This window comes from Antedon bifida, chromosome 1, assembly GCF_963402885.1.
Source record: "Antedon bifida chromosome 1, ecAntBifi1.1, whole genome shotgun sequence".
NCBI lineage: Eukaryota > Metazoa > Echinodermata > Crinoidea > Comatulida > Antedonidae > Antedon > Antedon bifida.
Window position 1 is genome coordinate 6746743 of NC_136226.1, and position 16799 is coordinate 6763541.

General features: G+C 33.6%; 3 protein-coding genes across 3 annotated transcripts; 1 reads left to right on the forward strand and 2 right to left on the reverse strand.

The window, feature by feature from the left end:
- Window positions 1-234: 234 nt before the first annotated feature.
- On the reverse strand, window positions 235-2415 carry LOC144853031 (uncharacterized). Its single transcript, XM_078711096.1, has 2 exons — window positions 2305-2415; window positions 235-1795 (listed from the first exon to the last, which is right to left on the reverse strand). Exons 1-2 carry the CDS (start codon window positions 2383-2385, stop codon window positions 362-364), a joined length of 1515 nt encoding a protein of 504 aa, XP_078567222.1. The 5' UTR covers window positions 2386-2415; the 3' UTR covers window positions 235-361.
- A 4143-nt stretch (window positions 2416-6558) lies between these two features.
- Window positions 6559-12532, forward strand: LOC144853044 (RUN domain-containing protein 3B-like). Its single transcript, XM_078711099.1, has 11 exons — window positions 6559-6754; window positions 7157-7272; window positions 7692-7825; window positions 7927-8012; window positions 8234-8323; window positions 8821-9052; window positions 9402-9559; window positions 10060-10224; window positions 10597-10768; window positions 10919-10993; window positions 11592-12532. The coding sequence occupies exons 1-11, from the start codon at window positions 6567-6569 to the stop codon at window positions 11679-11681; spliced, it is 1506 nt and encodes a 501-aa protein (XP_078567225.1). The 5' UTR covers window positions 6559-6566; the 3' UTR covers window positions 11682-12532.
- Window positions 12533-13835: 1303 nt separating this feature from the next.
- On the reverse strand, window positions 13836-15972 carry LOC144853060 (uncharacterized). The gene has a single exon (XM_078711100.1). The coding sequence runs from the start codon at window positions 15864-15866 to the stop codon at window positions 14226-14228; it is 1641 nt and encodes a 546-aa protein (XP_078567226.1). The 5' UTR covers window positions 15867-15972; the 3' UTR covers window positions 13836-14225.
- Window positions 15973-16799: the final 827 nt, after the last annotated feature.

Below are 16799 nucleotides of genomic sequence, written 5' to 3' on the forward strand. Positions count from 1 at the left end.
GCGCAAGTGGTCAACTCGCGTTGCGCCTGCGTCGGGGTTGTATTGCGTACAACTGCAGGGAACCAATCCGCTTTAGAGCACTGTTGTATAAAATAAGTTAAGAGCACTTTTAAATTATTATCTGAAATTTAATATCCATACTAAAGAAATAAACTGTAAACGGCCCTATAAAGCCTGGTTTCCACTAGACGAATTTATTGGAGTGAATCGAAGGTAAAAACGCATGCGTATTCATATTTTCATTAATGTTCTCTCCTCTAAAAGACGTTTATATTAATTTGTTTTATTAAATAGAGTTGTTAAATATTCCTGTAACAAAGAAATCAAATGGAACTTAATGTATTTACTAATCTATACTTGATTATGACTTATAATAGTCATACATATTTACGTCACCAAATATTGATTTCATTATTGATCCATTTTTCTTAGCCCGCCCTCTATTTCTCATGGTCTTTTCCGTACATTTTTTGCATTTGCAATATGGCACATGGTCAAAATATGAAAACGCAAAAGATCGAGAAATTTGACTTCCCATAAATGAAGTGTCTGTTTGACGTCTACTGCGGGCAACTGCTAATGCGTTCACATAAGCGTCACGCCACGTATCTTCTGACGAACCCTTTAAAGTTGATCCTTTTACGTCGTTTATTTCCGAGTCAATTTCACTTTCGTCTGAATCTTCCGTTTCATCTGTGTTGTCACTCTCTGAATTTGATTGCATATCGGTATCATCAAAATGTTCGGAACGCGTTTGTTCCTCCTGATGCGTTTCCTTATCTTCATACCCATTGATTTTCAACGCATCTTTATCTGTACACAATTCAGTAGATGAATTTTCATCGTTTTCGATGCTTTTTTCGACTGGCGTACCAACCAGTAGTTTGGGCCTCGAATTCTGACTAGAATTGTTTCTTGCGTGATTACCTTTGCTGCATGATGTCAGGCCTACATTATGTGGAATTTCTGTATCTGTTTTACTTCCAATAATATCTTTCAAATCATCATTCACCGGTAAATTATACTCAGATTGTCTATGCGTATATCGAAAGGTGGTTGAATTCCCTTTTTTGTTTGTTTCTGTTGAGATTTTAGGTAGTTTTACTCTATGTTGCGAGCCATTTCCTCCTCCATGAGTAGACGTGTACATGTTCTTATCGGAGTATCTTAAGTTGGTTTTCAAATTTTTCCTTTTTTCATCAAACTTATTTAACTCATCGTGTATTGCACTTACTTTTAGAGGACCGTTTACAACATTAGTTTTCCATGAATTGTTTCGATTTGGTAAAGTACTGTCATCATAAACAGTATCTGTTGATGGCTTTCTTTGTAATCCAGTTGACGTTGATTGAGACGACGGTGACATCAGAGTGAAACCTTTAAGTGACCGAATTTTAACGTTCGTTAAGCCTCTTGAGTTATACAGTTGCCACGTTTCTTCGTCTACATTGTGTATTTTTGGCAAGAAATTTCCGAAATTATTTGACAAAAGCCGTCGGGAAACCTTCTGAGAAAGTGATTTTTTATCTACGTCACCTCCTATACAATGTATGACTGGAAATGCGTTTGCAGTGTTGCCGCCTCCATTGCGTTGTGTCAATGGTACATACTGTTTACCTGTGTATTTGGCGTATAAGTGTTTTATACCGTTAATATCTGGTAAGGATATATTTTGAGATTCTGTTGCATCATCTTCTGTGTTGTTGCTAGCCAACGAACGCCATGGTCGATTCGTCAAATAATTGTACTTGATGTGATTGTAATATGCACTCTTTGGTTGGATCGAATGATACCTCTGTGTTAAAAGAAACAAAATGATAGAATAAACAACCTATCATATTCAAAGAAACAAACTGATGGATAACAAACAATGCCTTTGCACAAAGACGACAAAGGGCTTTTGTCTTGCAATGAATTTATCAAAATGTAATATCAAAACTAATGAACAAAACAAACTACCTGAAAGCGTGCCGAATAATTTAATAAAAATCGTAATGAATAAATGGATCTAATATTCCTCTGCATAATAACTTAATATAAAGGTAATCGATATATATTTTTATGAATAATTAAATTGTTGTTTTTAAACCGTTCTATATATACATATAAGATGAGGTGTAGATGCTTGATTGGCGCGAACAGATTGGGGAACAAAGTTAGAGACAAATTCTCAATCGTCATAAATAATATCACATCATTTTAGGTAAAACATTGTAATTTAAGGCAAGATAAACCACAATTCTTTAGAAACGAAATAATTGTATTAGAAAACATAATAATTATTTTATTTAAGTGCCTACATACCAGTGCTGTGGCGTTTTGCATCAACGCTGCCACTCTGCGCTGCTCGTGGCGCACCTCCTCTAGTTTCAACGGACTCTGCATTGCTTTTTCAAGCACACGTGACTATCCAATCTATTTACGTCATTTTACTGACATCCGTCATGTAATATCTCCTGAAAATTAATGACTATTGATGAACATAATTTATTACACTAAATACGGATCTTAATTTCTTTTCAATTGTAAAACACTACGCCGAACTACTATATACTAATGTCAAAGTTCCGTTTTAAACTATGAGTTGAAAATTCAATACCGCGATTGTCTAAAATATCGACGTTTGTTGTAATGGGGGATTAAGTTCGGTAAGGGGAATGTATAATGTATGATTGTTGTATCAAGGATTACAGGAAGAACCTAATGTCTATCTCTGAACGAAGTTTCTCTAGCCCACAAGTTTTTACTTTGTCACAGCGTCCCCTCTTTCCTAGTGGTCCATCCGCATAATACTCGGAGAGAAGGGTGATTTGGATTAGGTTCTATTCTTCTTGCAGACTCCTCCTACTTAAAGTCATTCACACACTTCCTGGATTCCTTGTCCGGAGATATTCTATTTGCAACATTCAGTGGCGGATGCACAGGGCCTGAAAATGCTGAGCTTAATTTGATGTCCTTCTTTTGCAATACAATTTGCAAAATGTATGGGGTGGGGGTGGGAGGGGCGACCCAAGACAGGACTGGCATGGCAGTGGCACAAAATAATAGAACGCTCTATGTCTATACGACGTCGAAGCGTATAGAATATAGGGCCTAATGACAGATCCGTTATCCTCAAACAAGTACTGTAATATACTTAGTAAGACGGAATATAAAGACCTGATATCGCTAATGTGAAATTCTATTTTTGAAACCAAGAATATTCAGAGCAGCTGAATTTAGAAAGCATATCGCCTCGAACATTTTCACTCATAAAATTGCACCTGAAATGTTATAATCACGGATATGTTTTACTTTACTTCCTCCAAACAACACTAATGAACCTAGAACTTCTATAAACATGAACTATTTGTCAGTTGAAAGTTGACAGGTACATCGAAGTAAACCATCATCTTAACATGTTCATATTTCCAATGTTCAGGCCTATCACACAACGAGATGCCCACCAGAATAACTTATACTGTTAATTATTTTACAGTGTTCGAATTCTTCAATTTGTCGAAACACAACGTCGTCTGCTGCTATAATAATCTTAAGCGTCAAGGAAATAATCCTAATACACATGAACGTATGATCAGCGATTTACTTACAATTGAATTAAATTAATGGTTTAATGTTATTGGTGTACTTACAGTATATTATCGCGTCTATGCCTATATGATACGGATGATAGACAACAACAACAAAACCCATGACCAGCAGACGGTACGCGCATTTACCAAGAAACACCCAATGACCGCCGAGTTAACATTATTCAGCTACGTTTGATCTTTGGACGCTATTGATTACTCTTGACTTACACAATAACTCATTAACTTTCATAGATAACTTACTAGTCCGTTGCACCAATGCTAAACAAACAATTAAATTTCTTTTTATTGCTCATTCGTGAGATATCGAAGGCGTTGAGAGCGAGTCCAATTTTATTGTTCGTATTATATGGAACTGAAAAGTCACGGTTACAGATATTATATATCTTTTAGTTATATTGAAACAAAAGTGTGTTGGCCCCACGAAAGAGAAAAAGAAAAAATAATCTTTTAGTGATATTGTCCAAAATGAAACCATAACTGTAAAGGTCCATTTACACCAAGACGATAACAATCGACGATAAATAAACAAATATCCATTGTTCATACATAAAGCAAAAGAAATCTAAAAAGTTTTTATTCTAGAACTACTTTGATGAAAATGATATTTTCACACGTCCAATAAAATGACGTCATGATTAGTAAGAGCAATAATATCGTGTATATAATATTTGTTTTATTGATCATGACGTCATTTGATTAGATTTTTTTAAATATTATTTTTATCAAAGACAGCATAAATGAGTATTCTATAATTCTAGAACGAAAACCTTTCTAAATTATTTTGTTTTATGTAAGAAAAATGAATGCTTATCTATTTATCGTCGATCGTTATCGTCCTAGTGTAAATTGGCCTTAAAGGTGCATTTGAATTTAAATATTTTAATTAAAGATTCATCACCTCAATTAAGAAAGCAGTAACAAAAGGTTATATTTCATACATATTTCGTTCACATTTCATTTTCATACATTAAGTTTCCGTTTTCTACTTTTTTCGTTATTTTCTGATTTTTACTCTTTTAACCTTTATAGGCCTACATATAGTGTTTTGATTATATGCATACAAAAACCATAAAAATCTACACTTCATTTTGTACATGATATAATACTGTACATTTTAAAATACAAATATGGATGTCACTTATACGTTACAACATGCCTAGTATATTCATTTCTTTTAAAATATATTTAAACTGAATCCAAGGATTCTGGCATACAGGTTTTTTAAGTTCAGTTTTAATTTTAATTATGTATATGACGTACACAGCTATTGAATACAATTGATTTTTTACTTGACATTTACTTCCTAACAGGAGTTCTTTGAACGAGCTACTGCTGTTATCTAGTTTTTTAAATATTAAATGAATAAAGGTGGTGGTTAACCACAAAAGAGAAAAAAAAAAAAAAAAAAAAAAAAAAAAAAAAAAAACAAAAGGTTATAATTGAAAAGCTGAGTTGAGATCTATTCAACGGAAAGCAAATGGTTGGTAGCAAAATGTAAAATCGCTATATATTCAGTTAAAATTTCGTTTACTTGTTTCCGGAGCTCAGCATTTGTTGGGTCCAGAGTCGAGGCTAAGCTATGCCTATAAGCCCCTCTTGAAAATAACATCAAATCTCGAATACGGCGCAAATTTTTAAAGGTGGTTGGACCTGTTCGAGACCTGACTTAAATTGATGTTGATCTTCTTGAAGATACTACATCCTCCGGTAATGAATTCCATAGTATAATAGCTTTTCGACCAAACAAGTCTCTCATCCAATTTGTGCGTGAAAACTTTAATTGTTTTGGTAACGCCGCCATAGATAATAAAGTCATCACAGTTCCGATATCGGAACCACGATCCTCGCCTATCAATTTGAAAATAGTTAAACCAACGCAAATTACCAATATTTGTGCCTATTATTTAAACATTATAATTCATACGCGGTTTCCTACCTTTATATTTGTGAAAATCTGTCGCTACTTCGTAAAACTAAATAAAACAGTTACATAACAACGGAGAATTGCTACAAACACTGTTGTCGCAATTTCTTTACACAAACAAATGACCAAAAACAGCTATTTATTTATTATATGGACTTGTAATCGAATGATATAATAACCGTCTCAGCTAACATCGATTTAAACACAAAAGACGTAGGAGTCTAAATGAGATTTCAACAAGATCCTAGTATTACATTTCCCAATTGCTTCTTTCATTAATTTCTTTTGATTATTGTTATGGCGATAACTGTATACTTGTAATAACACAGTCGTCATCATCTTAGTGCTAATGATATTGGTATTATGATGATGGTAATTAAACCTAGCAATATGGATGAAGAAAGTTATTCTTGTGCTGCGGTTCAGTGCAAATGCATGAACACCGTACTTTGTACAGTGAAATATAATTACATTTTAAAGATGGTGATGATAATGACGATGGTTATAATTCCTTATTTAAATTTTAACCGAAGATGATCAATTGATTTTTATTTTTTAAAATAAATACATTTTTAAAAGAAAATATGCCAGGCCTACATGAAGGCGTTTGAAAAAGGAAATAGTATATATCATATCATATTCCTTGTGTGTTACAGCATATTAACCGTGTGTTAATTTCAACATGCGTACGCAGATATTGGAACACATAGATAGGCTTTCCAGAATCAAGCTAATAGACAAGCCTTAGTGTTTCAGTATTTTCTTGATCTTATTTCTGGTCTTATTTTCAATTGTATTCGGCATTAGACCAAATCTTAACCTGGTATACGATTCAGACCTAACTATATTTCTAACAACATTTTGTTTGTTTTTCATTTAAATCTCTTGAGATGAGAATACATAAACATATACACGATAATATAAATTGACTACTCCCTGGAATTAATAGTGGTAAAAAGTTCGATTATGGTTGTTGAAATTAAGCTTGAGGGCGACATTGTCACTGCGGTCAAAGGTTATTATATTTTTACAATAACAACATCACGCGTATGGTGGTGTGGTGGTGCAATCGTCGTCCTGAAATCCCGTTTTTATTAACATTTTTTAGCAAAATCGAAATGCTAAAACGTTTTATCAATGCACAGACTGAATCCACTAACGTACCTCGTAATAGAAAATCTGAGGAAATTCGTAAACAAATGACTAGACATCGGCGGAACTTGCTGTCTATTTGCAGGTTCGTGGTAGTTTTGGCTAGGCTAGTCTCCGTCTAAGTCTAGAGTAGAGATAAGAGCAAACCGAGCATCATAATACTGTCTGAACTCATACTGACATCATCGTATTGGGCCTAGCCATGTAAGACAGCGGGCTATATCCTAGTAGGGTGCTATATAGGCCTCTAGTAGTAACAGTACGTACAGTACAGTGTGAAATTTGTTTCTTCGACTTCATCATTAAGCTAAAAAAATGTTAGTTTTTTAGTAGCTTTATTTAGTTAGTAGTATGCTATGATATGGCTATGATATGAATTTGCAGAATACATATTGACATTATTGATTATATAATATTATGTTGTGCAAAGAAAGTTGCGCTAACAAAGTAATTGAAATGATTTCATTTTGTACATATTCTTTTTCAGGTTGACAATACAAAGTCTAAAAGAAAAATCTATGTACAATTGTATTGATGATTCCAGTGAAGAGTTCCAAAATTTTGCCACAATTCTAGAACATATACTTAGCCATAGACTTAAAGGTAATCTAGCCCAGTATAATAATTAACTATATAACAATTAAGCACTTTACTGTGGTCTGGATAAAGTACAGTACTACTGTACAATTTCATAATCCCACCGTTTTCTTGTCTAATTCTAACTAATGAGAAACCTGTGTTTGAAATGAGTAATAGCTAGCTGCAATATACAGTAACTTTAATATTTTAAACAAAAATAAGTATTCATTTTCTATACCATCTACTAAAAATATGTATATATATAATTATTACTACATTCAGAAGCAGGCTGGCTCTGGTCAAATCAAATGCATGAAAAGCAACGTTGACATTCAATTAAATTAGAGGCTATATGGATGATGAAATGTGTTGGATTTTAGTGGGTTGTTAAACATACATTAATCGTTTATTTAGTAACTATTCAGTTGTTCTTTTTGACACAGGTGAGTCAACGTGGTTTCGCTTTGAAGAGTCGCGTGAATTTTGGGATTTTGTTTACGTAACATGTCGCAATGTTCCAAATAATTGCTTAGCAAGTCTACACGTCATGGAAGATGCCAATAATTCAAGGTCAAAGGTAATCAATTATATCTTTGAAGTTTTAACAATAATATTTGAAATGTACATGCAAAAAAAAACCAATTCAGCAAAATGATTTTTTTTTCTTTTTTCCCTAAGGGTCGTGCATGGATAAGAACTGTACTTATGGAGAAAAGACTTGGCGAGTATTTCAACGAATGTTTACGAGATGAAAAATTGCTTAAGTAAGCTTGATTTAGGTATACTTTTATTCTCTGCACAAGTAGTAGTAATAATGAATCTACACAGCTACAGTAATCTGTGGCAAGAGAGCCCAAGTAAAAATACTTTTGATATGACATCATCATGTCCATATATGAACACATCACATTTTGTTGTCACATAACGTTTGATAGTGTAGACAGAGCTGTACACACTGTAAATCAAGTTTATGTTATGTTTGCAGGATATTCTATGGAGAGGGATCATTTATGAGAAGTGAGGAAGCAATATCATTGCGGGAGTATTTACAAGATCTAAACCTTGTTGACTTCAGGTATGCTACTACTAGTCTTCATTCAAAACTGATTATAAGATCAGTATGTAAACACACTATGCTTTTGTCATAAAAGGCTATAAAACTGCACAAATTAACACTTAAGTACACATCTATTTATAATAAACATCAACAAACAAACATTAAGATGTTGAGGAAAAGGCCTCCGTATTTCATACTACTAACCCAAAATGTTGTTGTCTATCTCCTCCTAAACCACACAACACACTACCAAAGCCGTTGATTCTACTTTAGATATTCAGGAATGTTAGAATGAAATTTGTTGTAAAGAAATGTCTTTGCGGCGGTGGTTTGGTAATTCTTGGCCACCGCACAGAATGGTCATCGTAATTGCGGTCAGCAAGATTGATCTGTTCTATCCTAACAATCTCACATACAGTACCTCTCACCCATAATGTACAATCAACACATACTGTATGCATTTATTTTTCAAGGAGTACATTTCTAATGACAACCAATTATTACATTTATTATAGTTTCTGCTTGAAAGAGAACGGTAACTTACAGACTGGGGTCGCCAGGGTCATTGACTATACCCCATACCTCAGTTGTGTTGAGAGACTATCCGGTACCATGCAACAAAGAGCAATGGATGTTGACACAAATCTGTTAGCTGTACAAGAAGAGGAGGAACATGGCAGTGATCAGACAATAGAACAACAGTTGCAACAACTGAAATTTAAATATACCTCCGTATGTGAACAAAAGGTATGTATTGTTCCTTTTAAATGATGAAAACAGTGAAATTAAATATCATTTTATCAATTAAAATAATTGTTATTTAAAGCTCTGTCTACACTATCAAACTTGATGTGAAAAAAAGTGATGTATTCATATATGGATACGATGATGTCATATCACCAACATGTTTGGGCACATGAAAATAACATTAAATTCAATAATAAATTGTAACAATGTCTTGTATCGACCCTTAGATGTGACTTTAACCTGTTGTATTTCATAAACATTTTGCCACCATAACATTAGTCTTCATATGTCAACTGAAAAACATAAATGTAAGCAGAAACAAACTATAACATTCTTGCTTACTTTATAGAGATACTTAGAAGAACGGTTACAACTGTGTAATGATCAAGTCAACCATGCCTTCACACAAGTTAAAGTTAGCCAAGAAGCCCAGACAAAAATGGAAGAAAAATTTCATGTGGAGAGGTTGCAATTAGAGAATGTTATTTTGGAACTACAAGATCAAATGTAAGGCTCTATCAAACTAGTTTGACAACAAAAGTTTTATGTGCCCAATTGTGGTACTGATATGGTTAAATATGGTAGTGATATGACATCATCATGTCCATATATGGGCACATCACATTTTTTTGTCACATAAAGTTTGATAGTGTAGGCTTAAGGGAATCAGTGTAGTATTTTGCATGTGAATGTTTCTACCATGTTAACAAGAATACTTAATGTACCATGTGATAATCCATGCATATTTTCAAATATGATTATCAAGTTTGCTACAGTTTTGTAGAGTTCAGTGTATAGTTGAACATCTATTATGGACGTATAATAAAGAGATTATAAAAAGTGGCTAGAACCCAACAGAATGTTGCAATATATTTTTGAATTTTCAAACATAATTGCAGCCCTTGTATACCGTCAGTTCAACAGCTTAAGGAGCAATTTGCTGTCAGTGGTTCATTTTCTTTGTTTGAATGTCGCAAACTTGAAAAACATATTTTGTTTTTATTCAGAGGTTATTGGAAGGACGCCCATCTAGCTTCAAGAAAAGAACTTGAAGAGCACTTGACCACTGGACATTGGCGTTTACGTAGGGATAATTCTGGCGGTCCATCCATTGCCATGGATTATGTTACAATGAATGCTGCTGGCTCTACGATAGACATTGAAACTTATGGGTAGGGGAAGCATTTTGGTTGTTGATTTCATTTTGTTTTATTTCTTAATAATTTACTTCATTTTAATGTATAATAGCCAATCTTTGTACTCAATAGAGAGATAGCAGAAAATCTCTATAGTGTGGTTATTTCAAACATTCTTACATACCGCCCTCTATAATATTTATGCCATAATTGATGCATTCATTATTCATGATTCCCTTCCTTTACCACCTTGGAAGAAAACAGTGTTTCCAGGGTTCTCAAGAACGTAAATTCACCTTATTATGAAAAAAATAAAATGCCTTCATAATCGTCGATCTAAATCGTCAATTAATTGTTTTATTTTTAATCATAATCATTATTGAATTCTTTGCGTGTTATTATCAACAGAGAGAGTGTACACAGTCTAGAACCACCAACGAGCCCTAGTGAAACGAGTCCAATGTCATCAAATTCACTTACATTACTGATTGACAAGAGTATAGATAGTACTAGTGGCATTAAAACAAAGAAAGAGGAAACGCCTTCTTTAGTACCTCTTGCAGGATCCTTCACATCTCAGGTAAAACTCTTTCCCATTTTTTCTGTATTATTATATATTTATATATCTTATAATCTCATTAGCCCTGATGAAGGAATAGTTTTTCCCAAAAGCTCTGGCTGTTATACCATTGGTCAATAAAGAATAACACATTTTATTTTGTTTTTTTAGTTCAGTGTAAAAAGTGATAATGTTTTTACAAGTAGTACTTCATCTGCCAACCTTATAGATGGGCATGTATCTCAGGTAAGCTAATCTCATTTCATAAGTATGACGTCTTCTTAGGGACCATGTCAAAATTATTCTACTGTGTTTTGCTGGTTATGCAAGTATTTAGTCAGCTTTTTCTGTATAATTGCAGTGTTATGTCATACATTATTGCAGTCAAGAGTATGCATGATTTTGACATGGTCCGAGCGTAAGGGTTGAGTGCTGCCACCAAACGGCACCCGTTCGTCTGTCCACAGCAACAGGGGCTGAATGGATCAGTACACTGGGATAACCCCCTACTCTTCCAAAATATGTACTAGGTTCTTCTTCTCTAAAGTGCACACGATATGTGTACTCTGGACCTCCAGTCCTTATCCGAGACTTGTTTTACCACCAGAACAATGGCCGAGGAGTGCCTTGAACCTGTGCCGATTGGAAAGCTATGGTTTGTTGCGCCCCTGCCATAACAACTTGGCCACTCTACTCAACAAAAGAAGAACAAATTATAGTTTATTTCTTAAAACTGTTGAAAGTATTGTTGAGGTTTTCATCAGAAAAAAACAAACCACTTCCCACACCCCTCCCCCGCCCTGCTTACAGGAATGTATAGCCAACTAATGATTTATCTTTGCAGACTTTACCAAAGTTATCAGAGACTGGAAGTATAAGCTCAGCCGTGTCACTAGCTGATAGTCTATTAAGCACAGTGTCGGCACCGCCTTGAACAATTCAAAATTGCATAAAAACAAAAATATTAAATTTATATATTTAATTTGTAAAGATAATATTACAATTTATGAACTAGTTGATTGTGGGTGGGTTTTATGATTCTGAAATGCTTGTAGCTTAGTTCCCTAAAACGGACTCCTAAGAATATTCATATGTTCATTATAAGTACTATTATTACTTGCTTTGTAAGTGTGTGTGCACGATAACGATCACAATATTCAAATAGCTAATTACCAACAAGTTATTATTTATTTCAGGAAAATCGATAAATTGTGACAAAAAATATTGCGTTATCTGTATCTCTAATACGAAATATTAAATAGTACGCCCTCTGATTTTTTGAAAAAGATTTATTTTAATTTATTTCACTTTATTGCTTCTTTATCTGTGGTACAACATTGTGCAATAGAAAGCGACAAAAACACCAACAAAATAAATGAGCACCAAAGTTCCGCTCCACTAAAACATTCACTTCTATTAAAGATGTATTGTCCCCCTGAAAAAATAATTCTTAAACAAAATTTTGTTGAATATTCCATTTGAATGTAACATAAAAGTTATCCACTTTGACCAAAAATTGAATCGAAAAAAAAAATGTATTTACATGAAAAAGATGTAATTTAAAGCAAAAAATGGTCAAATTGGCTGCCAGCCAATGGATTTTTGGTTGAATTTAACCATTTATTTTGTCATTTTATAAGTGAAAACATTTTTTTTTTTTTTTTTTTTCTATGGAAATTCTTTATCAAAACTACAAAATAACATATTCAAAGTCTGATTTAATTAATCTTCATTTTTCATGTTTTTGGGGGACAATACATCTTAAAACATATTATTTTCATCATTTACTTTACCTCGATATATTTTATAATTAATCATGTTATTGTTTATTAAGAAATTGCAGTATTAATGAAGTTAGATTCACTAGATGATAATAAATAATAAACAAATATGTATTGAAGTTGTCCTTATTTGATTAAACAATAGTAGGAAAGTGAGGTGTAATACTCTTCTTGAAATTCATCATGTTAAAAATGTTACTTATCTCAAAATAGAGAAATCAATTTTTAAAACGCTTAATATTAATTATAGAAATATTCACACATGTAAAATGATTGCTAGAAATATACATACATTATGAACAAAGTAACATACAAAAAACAATCATTTAACAATTATCATTTAAATTAAAGTTGATATTTTAAAATGTACCATATTTATACAAAGAGTTTATTGTTAGTGGGCGTTTATTTGAGGGCGCGTTTATACTTTTTTATTGGGTGTAAAATTATAACATACTCAAATAACAACCCCGGCCTCCACCCCCCTTGAAAATCGACAACAATTGTTTAAGTAGAGCAGTCGCACCTGACCTGATGTTAAATACGTAAACAATGGGAACATCAACCATGGATCTATAATTTATAGGTCCATGCATGAACCGCACTTTTCGCTTTGTTAAGATGCAATTGTTTGTTCTCACCCAAAATGAAACATTAACAATGGTAAAACTAGTGCCAGTTTATAATGTACATTATAAGAGGGCATACAATAATAGATACAATAGTAGAGTACAATGTATATAATATAGTGTAGTATACTGTATATTCACATTGAATAGTAGGCCTTGATCTTTGCCAACATGTAAATGTAAATTTAAAACCACAGTTTCCCCTACTGACCGACAGTTGTATTGACTTGTTGTTTCTTTCTTTCTTTTTTGTCAACAATCTTTCTTAATAAATAATGTGAATATAATCGTCGTTCCGCAGTTATAAACATATAATTGAATTAGAAACCGTCCCCTATCTAGAGCCCGACTATTCTATTGAATAGAGATTTGCCATTGTTGTTTTCATAAAGACCATAACTCGATAAGTTATATAATATCGGCGTACTTGAACTTTAACATTGTTCTCCCTTGCTGTAGTTCTAAGCACAGGATCTCATGCATTCATTACAAAAGATTAGGTCTATTATATACTGTAAGCCCCAATGCGTCCTAATAGGCATGCAGCTTATTTTTTCACAAAAATCAAAGACAAGTTATTTGAAAAGCAAAGAGTATTATTTTATGTAATCATTTTATATGTACAATAAGAACATGCCATGTTAGATATAAAGAGCAAAATCCTAGACCTGCATAATCGTGAAATAATTAATTTCAATATACTACCACCAGATCTCCCTCCCTCTCGTGTATGAAATTAAATTTAGGCTAGAGTGCTTTTAAAATCCTTCACTCGTTTAGTATGTACGTTTTCTAGTTAATTATATTATAATAAACTTCAGAAAAGAGAATGTCATTTCACAATACTCGCGCGTGTTTACGGTAATTGTTTAAACAATATTTACGGTATGTGATGCATATTGTTAATACTATAGAATGTAGATATAATTATTCTTTACTTTTGCTCGTCTTTGGAATAATCTTCCAAATAGCCATTTTATTCTGATAATTTATGATGATTTATCCCTGATTTTTAAATTTCAAATTACAAATTTAGAATTCTATAAACGCGGCCATCCAATGTCTACATTATGAACTCAGTTGTTTCACAATGTTGTGAAACCAAGATGCGAATTGTATCTGCTCTATTTTAATGATATTGTCATCGAGATGTTTGCATACAACCAAGTTGTAATGTTTATCAATCGATAACCCAGTACCTGGGCAGTCGACCGGTGCAAGCATCCCAGGCTGTGATAGGATCGAGTGTACATCGCTCATTAGGCGATAGACCATGGCAGAAAAGATGCTTAAAAAATCGGAATTTTGTGGTAAAAAAATCATAGAAATCCTCTCCCGCACGGGCGAGTCATAATCAAGTTTAGTCTTTGACCATTTGTCAAAGATGAAGAAGTTCAGGTCCTTTTCATTTAATTTAGAAGCTACAGATGCTAGAAATTCTTTTCGAGAATGGTCACTGATTTGTCCTAACTGTATTTTATGACCCAAACGGCCGAAGCGTTGAGAAGCAGCAATAATTAAATGTATTTGTGAACGACTATCGTTTGAGGTAACATTATGTGGCAGTATACTAAACACCAATTCTGTAATGTAAATACAATGACCGTTTATTCCATGTTGTAGAAACCACTCGCAGTAATGGAGTTGTTGTTTCTTAATGTCTGTGGTGGTTGAACCGCAGCTCTCGTGTGAATTCTTTGCACTCAACACCATTTTACCATGTTTTGTTAAGCATGTCATTTCAATATAACCACCATGTTCGTCTGTTAATGTCAAGAAACGCTGCAGATTTTTATATAATCGTTTATCTTGCTTTACGTCATTAGAAGTATTGTTGTGATTTTCACTTTTTAGTCTGTGTCTTCGAACAATGCTGCCGGCAGTTGATCTTTTTATTCCATACTTATCAGCAACGGTCGTATAATTTCTGGGGTTATCCTCAAATGCTGCAATTAGTTTCCTTCGGATGTGAAGTGGTATTCGAAATCCATTAACATTCCAGGTTCTGTTATTATCAAGCATAACGGGAATCATTGATATAGTACCGTCGCCACAGGATTTATTTTCGTTGACATCAGAAAGTGATCTAGTACCAGTAGCGTCAGAAAATGAGTTCGCACCAATGGCTTCAGAAACTGATCCAGCACCGTTGACATCAGAAACTGATCCAGCACATTTGGTTTTAGAAACCGATCCAGCACCGTTGGTATCAGAAACCGATCCAGCACCGTTGGTATCAGAGAATGAGCATTTGGTTTCGAGTTGAGTCACAGATACAGCTTTAATTGAATCATCGTCGGATGTTATTTCACTGGAAGATACCAGAACTTTGCACTTTTCAGTAATCGATTTCTCACTCTGTCTGTTGCTTAAATCAATTGGTGACATGGTTTTATCTTGTTCCAAATCTTGTAGATTATCAGAATACTCTAGCGAAGTTAAATCAATCATTGACTGGTTAAGTTCCGTACTTAGGTTCGTCGCACTAAGGTCTATAGGAGACGTGACGTGTTGTCTTTCAACGATTGTTGTGTCTTGTAACTTTGCCGTATCTGTGACAACTTGACTGCTTTTGCTTCCAACTTCATCGTAATAGTTTACGTAACTCGTATATTCTTCGTTGCTTAACTCATGACATGTACATCGTGGAAGATCTCTTTTGCTGATATTGATTATTCGTCTGTATCTACTGAAATCAAGAGGTTCCATATTCAATCAAAACTCTTTACTCTTTCCTGCTCAGACTAACATGAACGAATAATACTCTGGTTAAAGGGAACCGAGTACTGTATATGTTGGCTCTGTGAATAGAGGGGAAACTCATTGAAGTAAATGAACACTAATTCTGCAATTGAAACTCGTCGAACCATATCATCTATTGTTAACCGGCTTTTGATGCACATTTTTTTGTATATTAAAAAATGTGTTATTGTGCTCATTGAATTGCTTAAACCGTAGAGCTATTATAGTACTAACATTGACTTAACTATTTTAAAGAAACATTAAACTACTCTTCTTTCACGATACATTAAAAAAAAGCATGTACAAGCCAGGGACAAGTCAAAAAAGTGGAATCGATTTATCACCACTTACAGACAGGTAAACGTAATTTCCTACGACTTGAAAAGACGGTAGAATGACTTGATTATATCGGTTGTTCTCAAGATTCACTCAGTTGGAACACTAACACTGATTCCTAACTATATGACCCAAACGGCCGAGGCGTTGAGAAGTAGCAATTATTAAAATAATGTATTTCTGAACGGCAGTTTATTTGATTCTATCGGTTGTTCTCAATATTCACTCAGTCACACTTAACTTATACCTCCATGGTTGGAACAAAGAAGGTTATAAAAATACGTTGTCTAAGCTCAAAATGAATACGATTTTTGTCAAATAGTATCGACATTATTTTAAAACATGAAAAGAGGGGATGAAGCCATTTTTTAAATATTGTAATTATTAAAATAAAATTCTATATCGTTGGATTTTCAATGCATACAGATAGGAGTCATTACAACAAACCGTTCCTTCGTGAAAAAAAAACCAACCATTCATCGATCTCAGCGAACCGCGAAGTATACACAATGTTGACAATAGCACCTTCCTCAATCTCAAAGCATAACTTTAAAAAAAATAGAT

Excerpts from the sequence above, each read along its gene's own strand:
- LOC144853031 (XM_078711096.1), bottom strand. The coding sequence starts at position 2,385 with ATGCAGAGTCCGTTGAAACTAGAGGAGGTGCGCCACGAGCAGCGCAGA. Across the intron at positions 1,796-2,304 it reads TGCAAAACGCCACAGCACTG|AGGTATCATTCGATCCAACC; the intron begins GTATGTAGGCAC and ends CTTTTAACACAG.
- LOC144853044 (XM_078711099.1), top strand. The coding sequence starts at position 6,567 with ATGGTGGTGTGGTGGTGCAATCGTCGTCCTGAAATCCCGTTTTTATTA. Across the intron at positions 8,013-8,233 it reads CGAGATGAAAAATTGCTTAA|GATATTCTATGGAGAGGGAT; the intron begins GTAAGCTTGATT and ends TTATGTTTGCAG. Across the intron at positions 9,560-10,059 it reads TTGGAACTACAAGATCAAAT|AGGTTATTGGAAGGACGCCC; the intron begins GTAAGGCTCTAT and ends GTTTTTATTCAG.
- LOC144853060 (XM_078711100.1), bottom strand. The coding sequence starts at position 15,866 with ATGGAACCTCTTGATTTCAGTAGATACAGACGAATAATCAATATCAGC.